This window comes from Carassius carassius, chromosome 27, assembly GCF_963082965.1.
Source record: "Carassius carassius chromosome 27, fCarCar2.1, whole genome shotgun sequence".
Classification (NCBI taxonomy): Eukaryota; Metazoa; Chordata; class Actinopteri; order Cypriniformes; family Cyprinidae; genus Carassius; species Carassius carassius.
The window spans coordinates 1152469-1169968 of NC_081781.1; the positions used below are offsets into that span (position 1 = coordinate 1152469).

The 17500-nt window shown below is 35.6% G+C and overlaps 2 protein-coding genes across 5 annotated transcripts in view; one reads left to right on the forward strand and one right to left on the reverse strand.

Moving 5' to 3' along the window:
• The window catches only part of LOC132106391 (nuclear receptor coactivator 7), a 21168-nt gene extending 10647 nt beyond the window's left edge, over positions 1-10521 (forward strand). For 3 of the 4 annotated variants that reach the window (XM_059512027.1, XM_059512024.1, XM_059512025.1), the window contains exons 8-16: positions 825-1009; positions 2191-2876; positions 4989-5160; positions 6612-6759; positions 6841-6963; positions 7673-7825; positions 7899-7994; positions 8304-8377; positions 9360-10521. In XM_059512027.1, coding sequence (XP_059368010.1) covers positions 825-1009; positions 2191-2876; positions 4989-5160; positions 6612-6759; positions 6841-6963; positions 7673-7825; positions 7899-7994; positions 8304-8377; positions 9360-9495 — 1773 coding nt within the window. In that variant the 3' untranslated portion in view covers positions 9496-10521. The remainder of the gene's footprint in view (positions 1-824; positions 1010-2190; positions 2877-4988; positions 5161-6611; positions 6760-6840; positions 6964-7672; positions 7826-7898; positions 7995-8303; positions 8378-9359) is intronic. The other variant, XM_059512028.1, reaches the window with a different exon arrangement.
• Positions 10522-10951: 430 nt separating this feature from the next.
• LOC132107180 (interferon regulatory factor 4-like) overlaps positions 10952-17500 on the reverse strand; it is a 7021-nt gene continuing 472 nt past the window's right edge. The window contains exons 2-8 of the mRNA XM_059513421.1: positions 17248-17434; positions 16689-16774; positions 16465-16570; positions 16264-16371; positions 12941-13273; positions 11350-11456; positions 10952-11259 (exon numbers count right to left, since the gene is read on the reverse strand). Of these exons, the coding sequence (XP_059369404.1) occupies positions 11092-11259; positions 11350-11456; positions 12941-13273; positions 16264-16371; positions 16465-16570; positions 16689-16774; positions 17248-17434 (1095 nt within the window). The 3' untranslated portion in view covers positions 10952-11091. The remainder of the gene's footprint in view (positions 11260-11349; positions 11457-12940; positions 13274-16263; positions 16372-16464; positions 16571-16688; positions 16775-17247; positions 17435-17500) is intronic.

Sequence of the window (17500 nt, forward strand, 5' to 3'; positions counted from 1 at the left end):
TGGCATATTCCATCCGCGTTAGGCATTTTGTTTTTATGACTGGATTTTACGAACCAGACTGTATTTCCGCATCCCGGAAATTATTAGGGCGGTATGTCTCAGAATAGTCAGTGCAATTTGGGAAAGAAATCAGTTAAATCTGTATGTGGATGCGTGTAAATATTCAAATGTAATCCCCTTTGTAATCGTTCAAAATTTCATAAGTAACTGTAATTTAATTACTCATTTTTTCGTAGTAACTGTAACTAATTACAGTTACAATAATTTTGTAATTAAATTACGTAACGCCGTTACATGTAACTAGTTACTCCCCAACACTGTTCATGAGATATGGGGATCTCAATGCGGCTCCATTGGCAAATATTGCTGCGCAAATTGTTTTTCAATGATAGAAAACCAAACCTAGTCACTTTTTTTATACAGCTGATATTCCTAGCTCTTTAAATTATTTAAAAATAATAACAACAACAACAAAAATACTAAAATTGTAATAAAAAAAAAATTGTCAGTTCATGTGGTTTTAATTAAATTGTGGGTGAGATTTACTGAAGTGAACCGCTATTTATAACATGTCTTTTGCCTTTTCTAGGATACAGTGTTGCTGAAAGTTACTTTTAAAAGAAGTGCATTACATTAGTGCATTACTCCATAAAAAAGTAACTAATTGCATTACATAGTTACTTTTATGGAAAGCAGTGCATTACTTAATTTGTCTGAAGTTACATTTTTGCCAATTGTAAAGGCCCTTTGACACCAAAAGTGAAATTAATTAAAGCAGAAAAGATGCACTTCAGCTTTAACTGAGGTTTCCGGGATCTCTGCAGGGAGTTGTGGGAGGAGTGATGATTATAACACCCAACAACATCATGTTTGACCCACACAAATCTGACCCGCTGGTGATCGAGAACGGCTGTGAGGAGTACGGTCTCATCTGTCCCATGGAGGAGGTGCTGTCCGTGGCTCTGTATGACGACGTGTCCCGGATGAAGCTCAAGGACGCCCTGCCGTCGTAAGAAAACAGACTCCTAAAATCTCTTACATTTTGTTGTTGTCTTAGAAAACCCTCTCTGTGTTGTTTATGGTTTTTAAAAATATTTGTATAATTGATTATATGTTTTAGCACTATTAAGATTTTATTATGTAACAGTAGGACTTTTATTTTGTAATCTATGAGAACCCAGATTTTTTGTTGTTCTTTTCATTTGAATAGATTAACAGGTCTAATTTATCATGATTCAGTTTGTATCACAGCTCTGTGGTCTCAGTTTTTGTTCAGTAAATATTTATGGATCCACGGTTTAAATGAATTTAGTATTTAATATTTTTATACGCTGAATGACCAATAACAATCCAGTTTTTTTTTATATTAAATATTTATTTACTTATTTATTTTCATTTAATTTATATTTAAATAATTTAACTTTGTTTTCTCACTTTTAAAATTTTTATTAACTCTATTTTTATCCATTTAAATATAACTGAATTCATTATTTTTTATATCATTTATTTTATTCTAACTTATTTATTTTATTTTTTATTTTATTATATATATATTAATTTATTGAAATGTAATTTCATAAATTTTTTATTTTATTGTTCATTTTATTACATATATTAATTTATTTAAATGTAATTTAATTTATTTGGATTTAACTTATTTTTATTTATGTGAACGTAATGTAATTTTATTTATTTTAATTTTTCGTTTAATTTTCATTTATTTTATTTTTATAAAATGCACTTTTTATTTATTTTCGTTTTTTTATTTCAACTTTTTTTTTCTACTTTACCTTATGTATTAATAAACTAAATTATTTATTTATTTTTACTTTAACCACACATTTACAGAAAAGGCTTAATGGCAAAATGAGCAATGTTATATGTAAGTTCATATTTTATAAACAGTGTGATAGTAGCATATTTTAAGCATTTCCCCATACATTTTTGTTTATTCTCACAAACTGAGGGATGAATCAAAATTTCACCTTTTCAATTTTTTTTCACTCATTTCATTTTGGTTCAGCTTTGACTCCAAAAATCACTTTTATCCCTTTAATTTTGTCATATTTCTGTTTCGTTCAGTTGAGTCTTGAGTTTGTTCATTTTGGATCTTTTGTTTGTTTTTCTCTTTAATTTCACCATCTCCACCCTCATGATGATGATTATGATGGCCGCTGTTGTCGGCTGTAGTGATGAACCCCAGGATCTCTGTCCGTTATATAGGCCGGGCGAGTGGGAGGAGCTTCCCTCCGAACGAGATCTGAACCCCTTTAGTCGTTACGAAGTTCTCGGTGCACCCAACCAACCAATCGTCTTAGACGATATCGAAACGGCCGTCTCTGAGATATCAGAGTGCCAGATCGCTGACAAATCGCCATCGGACGAAGGTTTCACCGAACTGGAGCTCCTGCAAAGCGAGTCTAGCACCACCTGCTCCGGCCAGGAGGTGGCGCCACTACAGGAGCAAAGAAAGACAAAAACAGACAAAGCCGTGACATCTTATCGCGCTGAGGAAGATGAGGACGAAGGCCTTCACAACCGTTCCACAGATGACAACGCAGAGCTGCTGCACTCTCAACCCACGGCACTGATGCATGATGGGAAGGACGCTACCACAGAAGTGAATGAAGAAACCAAAACTAGAGGTGAAACATTAGTGAATGGAGTCTCGGCAATTGTGGCAACCACAAGCGACCAAAAAGCAAAGGCGACCATAGAGGACTCTGGGAAATGTAGCGGGTCGCCAGGACCAAATCTTGAAGATAATAAGGGACCAAACTCAGACGCAACGCTTTCTGAAGCGGAGCTACGCAGACGGGCCAATGAGGCCGAGATGAAGTCATGGCTGCTAAAAAGAATGCAGAGACCAATCCAAGGTGAGTCTGTGTGATTGACAGGACTGACCGGCCAATCACAGCAGAGGACTGTTTTCAAACATTAGTGAGCTGCGATGCTGTCTACATAGATGACATCGCAACTAAAGTAGATGAGAGTTTTACTTTAGTATGGTTTGTATTCAGTTATAATATTTATTAATATTTGTTTTTATTAGTACTGCCAAACGATTAATCGCGATTAATCACATCCAAAATAAGTTTTAATATGTGTGTGTATTGTGTATATTTACTATGTATATATAAATGCACACACATTCTGTATATATCTTGAAAATATTCTTATATTTTATATTATATATAAATATATTTAATAAATAAACAACTTATTTTTCTTAAATATATACATGCATGTGTTTGTATTTATATATGCATACAATTAATATACTGTACACACATATGTAAAGAAAAACTTATTTTGGATGTGTTTAAGGGTTTGACAGCACTAGTTTTTATTGTAATTTTAGTTGAATTTTAATAGTTTTTGTTTCTTTTTTTTTTTTTTTTATTCATTTTGTAAATGGTTTTAATTTGTTGTAAGTTTTAGTTAGTCATTTAAAGTAATTTTAACTTGCATCAGGAAGTTTCCATTATAACCGATCCAAAAATATTATATTTTATAAGGTTTAATCTTTTTTCTTTATTTAGATTTAATTTATATGTATTTTAATTTTAGCAATTTTAATACTTCAACTTAAGCTTATTTTAATTCTGGTGATTGTCAAGCAACATTTCCAATTTTTTTTTTTTTTTTTTTTTTTTTTTTTAGGTTTTCAAGCTTTTCATTTAATGTTTATATTTTATTCTATTTCAGATTTATTTTTTAAAATGTAATTGTTTTACTTTTAGCTACCTCTACAGCAAAATATATATATTTTTAAAAATATTTTAAAATATATTTCAAAATATACAAAAAAGGGCCAACAAATATATATATATTTGCTAAAATGTTTTAAAATATATGTAAACATATTTCTACCATACAGTTTTGCCCATTTAAAAAAATAATATATTTTAAAAATTTAAATATTTTTTAATAGCATATATTTTGTCAAAAATACATTCACCTATCTCCTGTTGGAAGAAAAACGTTTTGTTATCTATAGCACATTTAAATAAAAATAAGTTATGAATCAAGCCTAAATGAAGGGTACTGTAAGATTGTAAATGTATTTTATTTCCCTGAAATATTATTTGAAATATATTTTGGTTGGTGAAGGTTGAAAGTAAATATATTTTCAATTTCAAAAATATTTTTCTTATAACTTCACTGTTTGCAGCATATATGTGACATGTATTTATATAAATATATTTTGGCCAGAAGAAATATATATATGTGTGTGTGTGTGTTTACGTACAGAGTAGAGGACTGCAAACTCGACCTGTGTGAAAGCACCATGAGTATGAGTCCGTGCTGCTTCAGCACCACATACGCAACGCACACGGACTGCACACGCACTGTGTGAAACATGCATGCGTCTTGTCGAGGTTTCCATTGGGAAGCTTCTTAAAAAAAAAAATTCCCTGTAGCAAACCCGGCGGCTTCAGCTACATCCATGTTAACACGTCACGTTTGATGTGGTAATTTCACAGTAGCATACACACAGGTTTAAAGACTCGCTTAAAGCTTTTGCAGTGCATTCTGGGATTGCCTTCTCCGCTACCAATTTGGCCCAAACAAGGTGCCAAATCAATGCATAATGTTGCCTACTTTTGGAGCAGCTTATTTGTTGAAAACATCTATTATTTCTTAAAATCCTCTCTTTGTAGGCTGTGCACTAGGTTTTGGAGCAGAGCTCTCGTGTTTGAGCTCTTCTGTTTAACAGATGAGGGTTTATCAGGCCTCTCAGCAGAAGCTGAGAGTGACATTGGAAAAACAAACAGAGGCTGAACACTTACATCATTTCTCATATGGCCCTGCGGCAGAGTCAACATGATCTTTCTGTCCCTTGTGCACTTAATGCACTTAAATATCCCCTAAATATTGCAGAATGGTTTTTAGATGTTTTTAGCAATTTGTTTTTTAGATCATCACAACAAATGAAACCAGGAGACAGTCGGATGTTCAGAGCTGGTATCTGATCTAATTTACAGATATGCTGCTGTCCAACGAAGAAAAGAGCAAAGCTCCGCCCATGTTCCTCTGCTTTAAGGTGGGGAAGCCAATGAGGAAGTCCTTCGCCGCTGGTCGGACATCTAGCCCCGCCCACTCGTACGTTGGCAGGGGGCGCCAACCAGAATATTGGTTTGCTGTTCCTCAAGAAAGGTATGAATGGGTTCCTACTAGGGATGTTCATTTCTTCTAACCGCTTGTTAACAGATTATAAACCGTTAAACAACAAGATTATTTTAAATTAGTGCTGTCATACGATTAATCGCGATTAATCGCATCCAAAATAAAAGTTTTTGTTTACATTATATATATATATGTGTGTGTGTATATATGTGTGTTTTTATTTTTTATATACATAATAAATTTACACAGTATACACATACTTGATGTAAAAATGTTTTTGTTATTTTAAAATTTTATCGCAATTGATTGTTTGACAGCACTATTTTACATTAGAACTTAAATAATTAGAAAGGATAACTGTATGTGGCATGTTAAAAATACCAAAATTGAACATGTGCAAAAACATCAAGCATCAGAACATGAGGATTTATTTGGTCACAGCACATCACACACTTGCAGCGCTTCTGCGAGCGAGGAAAAACATAATAAAGCTAGGCTATATATAATAAATAAATAGGCATATACAAGATATATATTTTTACGTAATTAACAAAATTAAAGAAAATTTTGTTAATTTTTGTGCTGCACGAAAGGAAACCAAAAGAGCGGCCTCATGTTTTTCTTTATTTTACAAAAGCACAAAGATTTTTTTTCTATTGTTAATGTACACAAATAAAATTAAACCTTTTCCAGTTTTGATTAGGAGTAGTTTTTTTAGATGTAAAATCGCAAATATTTTTTATACGCGGACTGTATTTTAATCATGCAGTGGAGCTGTCAAAATTTTTTCAATATTCGTCGAATTTAAAATAAAAATCCACATTCGAGTGCAAAAACATTGCACCTCGTGTCTCGTCATGTCTCAACTTTTCAAACACATGTTGTTTACGTTATTACATTTTCTAGAGGGACATCTATCACCGTTATTCTCTCGTCTCGCGTTTTTAAATGTAAACGGTATTCTTTGTGATTGGTTTTCGGTACTTTGTATTAAACTATGCATATATAATGCCTGAGTTTTGTTTATAATTGTTTAAGCGATGTAATCAATTATATAAGATTTATAAACATTATTTTACACATTATGCACTTTTTTTCAAAGATAGTTGTGTTATTTTATTGCTTTGAAGAAACGTGCATTAGAGATACTTTGCTCTATGCGCCCTCTTGTGGCTTCAGGAGAGAAGCCAAAATCTTTTTTCCCCCCAACTCATATTATGACTTTTTTTTTATTTGAATGTAATTTTAAGTACAAAATTTGAATTTGGTTTCCACCGTCCATGCAGCAGCTGTTTTAAAGCATTTTGATAAATTACTAAAAAAAATAAAACCATTAAACCGTTTAACTGATTTTATTAATCGGTCAAAGTTCTTACTGTCGGTTAACAGTTAACCAGTTGAAAAATGAGCATCCCTGCTTCCTACAATATAATATGCAATTTAATGTACACTAACCAGACCTTCCTGCTGTTTCTCCAAAGAGTGGACCACCTGTACTCGTTCTTCATTCAGTGGTCTCCAGACACTTATGGGAAAGATGCTCAAGAGCAGGGCTTCGTGGTCGTGGAGAAAGACGAGCTCACCATGATCGACAACTTCTTCAGCGACCCGATTCCTCGCAGCTGGGAGGTGAGGAATATGCGACTCTTGTGAGAAACACCTAAAAGAATAGGATAAATATGAAAGCTTGGTATGTTTTTTTGTCATCAGATCATCACGACTAATGAGGCCAAGAGACGCCAGAGCTTCAGCTTCGAGGACGAGGAACCTCTAGATCTTCTTCCTGTGCTGATGGACCCCAGCGCTCTTCTGGAAGACACGCACATTGAGAAGGTCTGCTTTTTCGGCTACTTTAAAGGGATATGTTTTACTGAACAAATGGCTTTTTCTTTAGATAAAATCAGTTACAATTAATTTTTTCTTGGGGATAAAAACCTACATCTATAGGGAACACTTTTACATTACTGGAAGATTACAGTAACCACAGCCCATACTTAAATTCAATAACCATTTATTTTTTTAGCTATAATAATTAACACTCAAATTAAAAATGTATGTAAATTGCGCATTAATGCAGTTTTTTAATTCACTTCTAAATTATACAATTTATATTTGTTGCTGAAATATAATAATTTACACAGTGGCTGTCATAACTTGTTTTTTTTACAAAAATATTTAAACATGCATTAAATAATTAAGATATCACTAACAGGTAAAGTAAAATATAAACAGTATATAGTCTAATACTTCAGATAAGCCTGATGTAAATTTTAAATTACATCTTTCTGTGGTTGAAACACTGATTGAGTGATTACTTGATGGGTGAGATGTTCATTCATGTTTATTTTGTGCTATAACTAGTAGTAAAGGTAAAGTGATGATGGCTCTCACTTGATGTTAGAACCGAGACAAATTGAATGATTTGTTCTGTACACGTGTATTGAACCGAAAGACCTGTACCGAAAATGTCCGGTGTTAATACGTGTATTACATTCCTAATAAGTGGTGTTCATTGTGATTTGTATGATGCTTTCTTCTGCAGTTGTCCACTCGTTTGCCGGCCCGTGTTCAGGGCTATCCGTGGCGTCTAGTCTACAGTACAGTGGTACACGGAACCAGCCTGAAAACCCTGTACAGGAACCTGATGGATCTGGACTGCCCTGTGCTGATGGTCATCAAAGACATGGACAACCAGGTGCGTGCACTACTGTGACCGACTGATAAAACTGGTGTTCCCATGCTGAAAAGCTCATCATTTTCTTCTGCAGATTTTTGGAGCGTTTTCCACTCACCCTTTCCGACTGAGTGAGCACTATTATGGGACAGGAGAAACCTTCCTCTACAGCTTCTGCCCAGAGATCAAGGTGTGTTTCTTACCTACATAGACTTTAAGCAACCACAAAATAACGCCTTGATCTTGAATCAATATAAAGGTCCCTAGCAAAAAATATCAACACACTGGTCTAAAAAAAAAAAATCTGCCACATTTGATAGCGCAATTGTTTTAATTCAAGAACATCATTGTGTGGTACATTTGCATCGCTTAATCACCCTTAATGAGGAAGGAGCTTAAATGGTTTTCAACTTTAAATCTCTGTTCAGATTACGTATTCAAACAGCATGAGGCCTCAGATAATCAGTGTGTTGTCATTAATGACGCTCAATGTCTTCAGGTTTACCGCTGGATGGGTGAAAACTCATACTTTGTGAAAGGAAACACGGATTCCCTTCAGATCGGAGGAGGAGGGTGAGTTCAGAAACATGAAGAGAAGCATATTAACCACTGGTTTACAAAAAAATCATTTCAGGTTTAAGAAATGTTTTAACTATTGAATCTACTACTAATGGACATGTTAATTTTTATTTGCATTATCACTCACTTGGTTATTTTTAACCATGTGTTAGTCTCTTTGGAAGGCTTTCGTTTTTCAAATACATTAAAATGCATTTCTTATTTAAATGTAATGCAGGAAATTCCCAAACTGATATATTTGCTTAAAGTACCCCTGGGATTTTAAAACAAATAATTTAATAATTATGTTATAACATTTGGATTTTCATGGCTCTCTGACACTGGTTAACGGTCACATGACATGCAGGTAAACTAATAAAATATTTCGTTTTATTTTGATTGATGTACTTTTAAAATTATTAATTTTAATTTAACAATTTTATGATTTTTTTATTAATTATTAGCTTTTTATTAAACTCACAAACAAGGGTAAATGAGTTTGTGACAAGTTTTGTATAGTATTTTCTTTACTCTTTACTTTAAAAAAATATGTCTAAAAAGGGGTAATATTTAATGTATTTGAGGACTGAAGTGAAGAGCGAAAACATTTCGCATTTTAAGACAGCATTGTCGTTTAATCAGATAATATTGTCTTAAATAACTTGCATAGCACTCCATCGTTTATAACACAGGATTTTGACCAAATATATTGCATCTTTGATTTTCCGTAAAATGTTGCAACAAGATATTAAAAAAACTTTTTTTTTTAACATATATGGTTAAAGTAACTGCATGTAAGCATGTAAGCATGTAAAGCTAATATTTTAAAAATAAATTCTGTGTGGAGCATGCAATGTTCTCACCTTTTCCTCTGTTACCTGTTTGCATCTCTGAATTTGGAATCAGTAACAGATTGCAATTCAGATTGCATCAGTAACTGTGCCATACATGCATCTTTTGCTGCTGCGTGTTTAATGCTCAACTGTCCGTCTCCCAGGGGTCATCTGGGCCTGTGGCTGGATGCTGACCTTTACCATGGCACCACGTCCAAATGCTCCACCTTCAACAACCTGCCACTATCCTCCAAACAGGACTTCACCATCCAAAACCTGGAGGTGTGGTCCTTCGAATGAGCGCCTGCGCCGTACGCAAACATCCACACGCTACTGAACCCACGCCACGCTCACGGCATGATGACTTGATGTCTACTTGACGCTTTATCCCGAAATGTACAAGGTTTTATGTGGTTTCTCCTGGTCTGAGCACAGAGAGAAGTTTTGGCAGCGATGCCGCCCACAGCTATCCCAGCATGCAATATGTTCTCCTGCTGAAATATAACCAATATATAAACACATATACGTATATGTGAATGACGAGGACTGTGTACGATATTCGGGAAGCGGTCAATGCCGAAAATGTATTTGGAGGCCAATTCTGTCGCTTTGAGGCCTGTCTCTCAAATCGTTATTTTTGTTTACATCGTGGCGTTTAGTTGGGTTTATTTTCACATTTGTATTTCCACAATGCCAATATGTCCACAAATTGGTTTTGTTGACCAAAGCATTTTATTTGCCGTTTTTTATTTTTCATTTTTTTTCTTCTATTTGAGTGTATTTTTTATATAGATGTATGTTGGAGGTGACATATAGTCAAAATCCTACGTGACGATTGTTTTGTGATATTTTAGGGACCTTTTCTTGTTCGTTTGAAAGGGAAGCACTTGAAATTATGCCAGTATTACTCGTGAACACTATGGTAATCGCACGCCTGATTTCATTAACCTAGTCGCATCAGTTTCCCGCAAATCAGGTTCACCACTTCACTGTGGGTTTGTGTATACAATCACTGACTGATGTCACTTCCTGTTATGCGGTAGCACGATTATTATGTGATTAAGCGTGAACAGATGCACGGTGCAAAGTCTGTTCTTGAGGTTGATGTTGCCCCTCTTTGGAAACGTCCACTCATTTCACTACTAGACAGCATCTGTGGGCATTAACTAACCACATTCATGGTCCATTAGTGAAAAAAAAATTAAGTTTACAAGTGTTTCAAAGTGTCTCTTATTGCAAACACTGTCCAGTGAATGTCATATTTATTGTGTATTTCTGTGTTTGAAAGTGAACCAAATAAATGCAATAAATGAAAGATGTCAACGACTCAAGTTTTGTTGATTGAATATATATTTAATGTAATTTTAATACTTCACATTAAGAAATAAGAATTCATAAAATCAATTATGAGCCTTTGTTAGAAATACAGTTGTTTGATTGTAAAGTAGCAGTTCCTGAAATGTTCATAATCATTGCATAGATTGTATGTGAAACTATATACAGTATTTTTTTTTTTTAAATGGTAGGTTTACAGAAAATATTCTGTAATATTATGCGGATATTTTATTCAAACCATATACATTCATTTTAAACAATGTTGTCCCTGAGATGCTGTTGAATCTAAACAGTGCAAGCAAAGAAAATAAAGTCTAAAAATATAACGCACAGAAATATAAAATCCAAATATTTTTTAGTATATCTAATACATATTTCCTTTTTTTAATTTAAATTCCGAATCGATTTATTGATTTTTTTCACATTCTGTATTAATGCATTAAGTTGCTACATGGCTTGACAACAGTAAACAGCCAATACGTAGATTTGGGGTTATTAATATTATCATCTGTATTTTAAAAAATGGTGTCTTAATGTCTTTTAACTCTTTTGGGGTCACTTTTATACAAAGTTGCCGTGTGCCTCATGTCCGCTGACAACAGGATAATCTTGGTGGGCGGGGTAAACCTGCTCCGAGGTCAGAGGGGAAAGTTCATGGGAGCTCCTTGAGTAGTTCATGCCGCCCTGCTGGAGGAGGAGCAACAGCTGACGGGCGAACAGTGGCTCCACCTATAGGACAAGAGAAGTATAGCCACGTTTAGTCGTGTGGAGGAAACTATTGCATCAGAGTGGATGGAGAGGTCAAAGGTCATTCATTACCTGGACCATCAGGGTTCTCTTGTCTGCAGAGGGGTCACAGCACTCAAAAAACAGCTTCACGTGGAAATGCGGAGGAGGACGAGCATGCAGGAAATAACCCTGAAGCTCTGCAGGAATGAATGCATTAAACTTAAAGGGATAGTTCACCCAAAAGCGAAGATTCTGTTATTTACTCGCCATCATGTTTCAAACCCATAAGTCTTTCGTACGTTATTGGAACACTAATGAAGATATTTAAATTCAATCTTACATTTCTGTCCCTCCATTGACAGTTTATGCAATTACCACCAGTGTTGTCAAATCTATGGTTATACTGAAGAATTTGTACCACGACTTAGGAGCCCTTGAGCAAGGCACCGAACCCCCAACTGCTCCCAGGGCGCCGCAGCATAAATGGCTGCCCACTGCTCCGGGTGTGTGCTCACAGTGTGTGTGTGTGTGTTCACTGCTCTGTGTGTGTGCATTTTCGGATGGGTTAAATGCAGAGCACAAATTCTGAGTATGGGTCACCATACTTGGCTGAATGTCACTTCACTTTTTTTTCTTTTCTTTTTTTTCACTTTTTTTCTTTTTTTTCACTTTTTTTTTTTTTTTTTTTTTACTTTAACAATTTTGCTGCAGGTTGTTTTTTAGTGATTCCCCCTCCAGTCCAGCTCCAGCCAGAAGCTCAAATGTGCTGCATAACACAAGAGTAAACCTAAACAATTCTTGCAGATGCTGAAACTGCCACGTAACACAATAATGAATGAACTGGTTCTTACAGAAGCTCGGACGTAGTGTGTATCAGGAGAACAAACCTCATTGGTTCTTAACAAAGCTCAAACATGGAGTGTAACATGAGAATGATCCTCATTGTTTGTTATGGAAACTCAAACACGGTGCGTAACATGAGAACAAACCTCATTGGTTCTTACAGAAGCTCAAATGTAGTGTGTAACACAAGAATTAACCTCATTGGTTCCCAAACTTTGAGAAAGCATGCTTGGGCTTCCCTTTGCAATAACGGGTACATACTTGGCTGTATGTCACGTCACTTTTTATGAACTTTTTGAAGCATCAACATGCTAATCAGTGCTGCCAGGTCCACAAAACAAAATCAGCCTAACTGCAATTCAAAACTAGCCCAATCGTATTTCTTCCATGATTTACCGCTCCAACGTGGGAATGCCTTCATGTTAATAGCATTCCGATGGGTGGTTCTTAAATTGGGACTGGAGATTGCTTTTACCTGCAGACTAAAACAACCCATGGCAACAGTGTAAAAGTAGCCTAAATATTCTGTAAAACTATGGACTTGGCAACCCTTAGTTGTAGTTAATAGTTGTAGACTGTCAGTGGAGGAACAGAAATCTCTCATGTTGTATTCACACCCGTCTTGTTTGGTTCGATTAAATTTAACTCAAGTTCTTCAACACTGTATTTGGTCCAGACCAAAACGTGTGAACTAGCGGACTTCCCTGGTGTGAATACACCCTCGGGTTTCATTGATAAACAAAGGTCTTACGAGTTAACAACAACAGTCTTAGTGAACCATCCCTTTAACTACTAAATATATTAAAATGTGGTTTAGTAGTTGTTGTTCCATTCTAACCTGTCAGGAAGAGCTGTGTGTCCAGTAGTTTGCTGGTCTCCTCTCGCTCTAGTTTGCAGAGTTTGACACTCAGGTTAGCATGCAGCCCATCACAGTAGACCCTGCACTGACAGAAGCGTCGGGCGTACAGTCCATCGGGCGTCATCCAGAGCAAGACGCCCCCCTCCAGCGCTCCTCTCTCCGCCTGAGGGAGAGGAATCAGCTCCGGGCCGCCCGGACCGCTGTAGGTCCAGTTATCATCATGCGGAGCCAGTCGACAGCCCTCGGAGCTCATGACAGTGACGTCTGTGACCGGAGTCTCACCACTGAACACTGTCACCTGCAGACGGGTGTCTGGAAGAGTCAGAGACGCACATGAGATTCCAGGCTAATGCTAGGTGGTTTATAAGATGTTCTAAGTGGTTTCTGGGACATTTGCAGGTAGTTGTTGGACAGTTTATAAGATGTTCTAAGTGGATTCTGGGACATTTGCAGGTAGTTGTTGGACAGTTTATAATATGTTCTAAGTGGTTTTTGGGACATTTGTAGGTAGTTGTTGGACAGTTTATAATATGTTCTAAGTGGTTTTTGGGACATTTGTAGGTAGTTGTTGGACAGTTTATAATATGTTCTAAGTGGTTACTGGGACATTTGCAGGTAGTTGCTGAACAGTTTATGATATGTTCTAAGTGGTTACTGGGACATTTGTAGGTAGTTGCTGAACAGTTTATAATATGTTCTAAGTGGTTACTGGGACATTTGTAGGTAGTTGTTGGACAGTTTATAATATGTTCTAAGTGGTTTCTGGGACATTTGTATGTAGTTGCTGGACAGTTTATAATATGTTCTAAGTGGTTTCTGGGACATTTGTATGTAGTTGCTGGACAGTTTATAATATGTTCTAAGTGGTTTTTGGGACATTTGTATGTAGTTGCTGGACAGTTTATAATATGTTCTAAGTGGTTTTTGGGACATTTGTAGGTAGTTGCTGAACAGTTTATGATATGTTCTAAGTGGTTACTGGGACATTTGCAGGTAGCTGCTGAACAGTTTATGATATGTTCTAAGTGGTTTCTGGGACATTTGTATGTAGTTGCTGGACAGTTTATAATATGTTCTAAGTGGTTTTTGGGACATTTGTAGGTAGTTGCTGAACAGTTTATGATATGTTCTAAGTGGTTACTGGGACATTTGCAGGTAGTTGCTGGACAGTTTACAATATGTTCTAAGTGGTTTCTGGGACATTTGCAGGTAGCTGCTGAACAGTTTATGATATGTTCTAAGTGGTTTCTGGGACATTTGCAGGTAGTTGCTGAACAGTTTATAATATGTTCTAAGTGGTTTTTGGGACATTTGCAGGTAGTTGCTGGACAGTTTATAATACGTTCTAAGTGGTTTTTGGGACATTTGTAGGTAGTTGTTGGACAGTTTATAATATGTTCTAAGTGGTTTTTGGGACATTTGCAGGTAGTTGCTGAACAGTTTATGATATGTTCTAAGTGGTTACTGGGACATTTGCAGGTAGTTGCTGGACAGTTTATGATATGTTCTAAGTGGTTTCTGGGACATTTGTATGTAGTTGCTGGACAGTTTATAATATGTTCTAAGTGGTTTTTGGGACATTTGTAGGTAGTTGCTGAACAGTTTATGATATGTTCTAAGTGGTTACTGGGACATTTGCAGGTAGTTGCTGGACAGTTTACAATATGTTCTAAGTGGTTTCTGGGACATTTGCAGGTAGCTGCTGAACAGTTTATGATATGTTCTAAGTGGTTTCTGGGACATTTGCAGGTAGTTGCTGAACAGTTTATAATATGTTCTAAGTGGTTTTTGGGACATTTGCAGGTAGTTGCTGGACAGTTTATAATACGTTCTAAGTGGTTTTTGGGACATTTGTAGGTAGTTGTTGGACAGTTTATAATATGTTCTAAGTGGTTTTTGGGACATTTTGTAGGTAGTTGTTGGACAGTTTTATAATATGTTCTAAGTGGTTTTTGGGACATTTGTAGGTAGTTGCTGAACAGTTTATAATATGTTCTAAGTGGTTTTTGGGACATTTGCAGGTAGTTGCTGGACAGTTTGATATGTTCTAAGTGGTTTTTGGGACATTTGTAGGTAGTTGTTGGAAAGTTTATAATATGTTCTAAGTGGTTACTGGGACATTTGCAGGTAGTTGCTGGACAGTTTATGATATGTTCTAAGTGGTTTTTGGGACATTTGTATGTAGTTGCTGGACAGTTTGATATGTTCTAAGTGGTTTTTGGGACATTTGTAGGTAGTTGTTGGAAAGTTTATAATATGTTCTAAGTGGTTTCTGGGACATTTGTATGTAGTTGCTGGACAGTTTATAATATGTTCTAAGTGGTTTTTGGGACATTTGTAGGTAGTTGCTGAACAGTTTATGATATGTTCTAAGTGGTTTCTGGGACATTTGTATGTAGTTGCTGGACAGTTTATACGATGTTCTAAGTGGTTACTGGGACATTTGCAGGTAGTTGCTGGACAGTTTACAATATGTTCTAAGTGGTTTCTGGGACATTTGTAGGTAGTTGCTGAACAGTTTATAATATGTTCTAAGTGGTTTTTGGGACATTTGCAGGTAGTTGCTGGACAGTTTATAATATGTTCTAAGTGGTTTTTGGGACATTTGTAGGTAGTTGTTGGACAGTTTATAATATGTTCTAAGTGGTTTTTGGGACATTTGTATGTAGTTGTTTGACAGTTTATAATATGTTCTAAGTGGTTTCTGGGACATTTGCAGGTAGTTGTTGGACAGTTTATAATATGTTCTAAGTGGTTACTGGGACATTTGCAGGTAGTTGCTGAACAGTTTATGATATGTTCTAAATGGTTACTGGGACATTTTTAGGTAGTTGTTGGACAGTTTATAATATGTTCTAAGTGGTTTCTGGGACATTTGTAGGTAGTTGCTGGACAGTTTATAAGATGTTCTAAGTGATCACTGGAGCATTTGATGGTTGTTTTTAGGCTGTAGTTAAGATGTTCTATGTTTTTAACTTTCATCCTCCGTGCCGCTCATCAATATCAGTTCCAAAACAGTGGACCAATCAGAAAACCCGGCGGTGGGGCAAAGGTTGCAAGTTTTATGTGTTTTTAGACGCAAAGGCACATTCTGTGGGAACGGCCCCTAAGTAGTACTTGCTAGTCTGTTGCTTAGAAGTTTGTAACTGAGGCATTGTTAGATGGTTGCAAGGTTGTTTGTTCCAAGGTGTTCACTAGGTTGGTGCAAAGCAGTTGCTAAGATGCTTTGAGATTGTTGTGTGCTAAGAATGTTCTAAGTGGTTGCAAGGGTGTTGCTAAGGAGTTTATTATTGTGTGTGTACCTGACAGTGCCATGGCCTCGGCTGATTTCATGCTGGCGTCCAGAGTGAACGGAGAGGGATGCGACTCAAATGTGTTACAGCTGTAGAAAGAGCCACTTCTCTGGTAACCTACACCCCCACCCCCCCCAAACACAAACACTTTACTGCAAATGACTCAATATATGTTTTTAATGAATACAGAGCGAGAAAGAGGGTAAATACCGGCATCCCAGCATGAGTTATGGCTGAAGTGAACGTCAGACAGAGAGTTCTGATCACACAGGAAGTCCCTCCAGCTCCTGTCAGCAGCAGACAGGAAGTTACACACCTGTACAGAGAGACAGACACAGGGACAGATCACTACTCTACCGGTTTAATTTTCATGACCAGATGTTACTTTATAGTTTAGTAGTAATCTGCAATAAGCTTTTTTAGGTTAGAGTTACCTGACCCTCCACAGGTTCATATGAAGGATAAAACGGATAGTTATGGTGACCCGAGCTTGAGGAAACATTCTCATATGATTTTGGTGCTGAAATGAAGAGGAAAGTAATTGCTATTTAAATGTGTATTAATTTATATTTTCATAAATTAAATTGATTTAATTTTGTTCTCTATATTAAGTCTTAGATTAAATTATCTTGTAATAAATAAATATATAAATAAATGCATATTTAATAATAATAATAATGTATATTAAAAGGTATATGTAGCACATGAATCTATCTATAAATAAATGTATATTTATTAAATAATATATTTATTTAATATAAAATATATATATAATATAACATTCAATTTAAGATAAAAAAATCATTTATAAACATATATTCAAATTTTTTATATAGTTATAAATTGCATAAAAATGTTTTCTAAATTATTAATTTTAATTTATTTAGTAATGTAAATGTGTATATGCATACAATATTTGCATTATGTCATATTAAATAAATTTAATATTTAAATGTAGTATATTTAGATTTATAAATATGAGTGTGCATTTACCTCTTTTGGTTCCTTCAGGAATAACGCGGTAAACTTTAAATGGTTCTGATACGTCCAGCTGACTTCGGCCCACAAGCTCCTCAAAGTCGCTGCTCTTATTCAAGGCACACCTGAGTCTGGTTTTCCAGGTGGGAGGATCCGGTTTATCTATTCCCTCGCGATACTTGCCCTTGAACAGAGCCCAGGCCTAATTCAATAAACCAGACTTCTTTAATAAACCATTAACATAAATTATGCTGAACAGATCTCATTT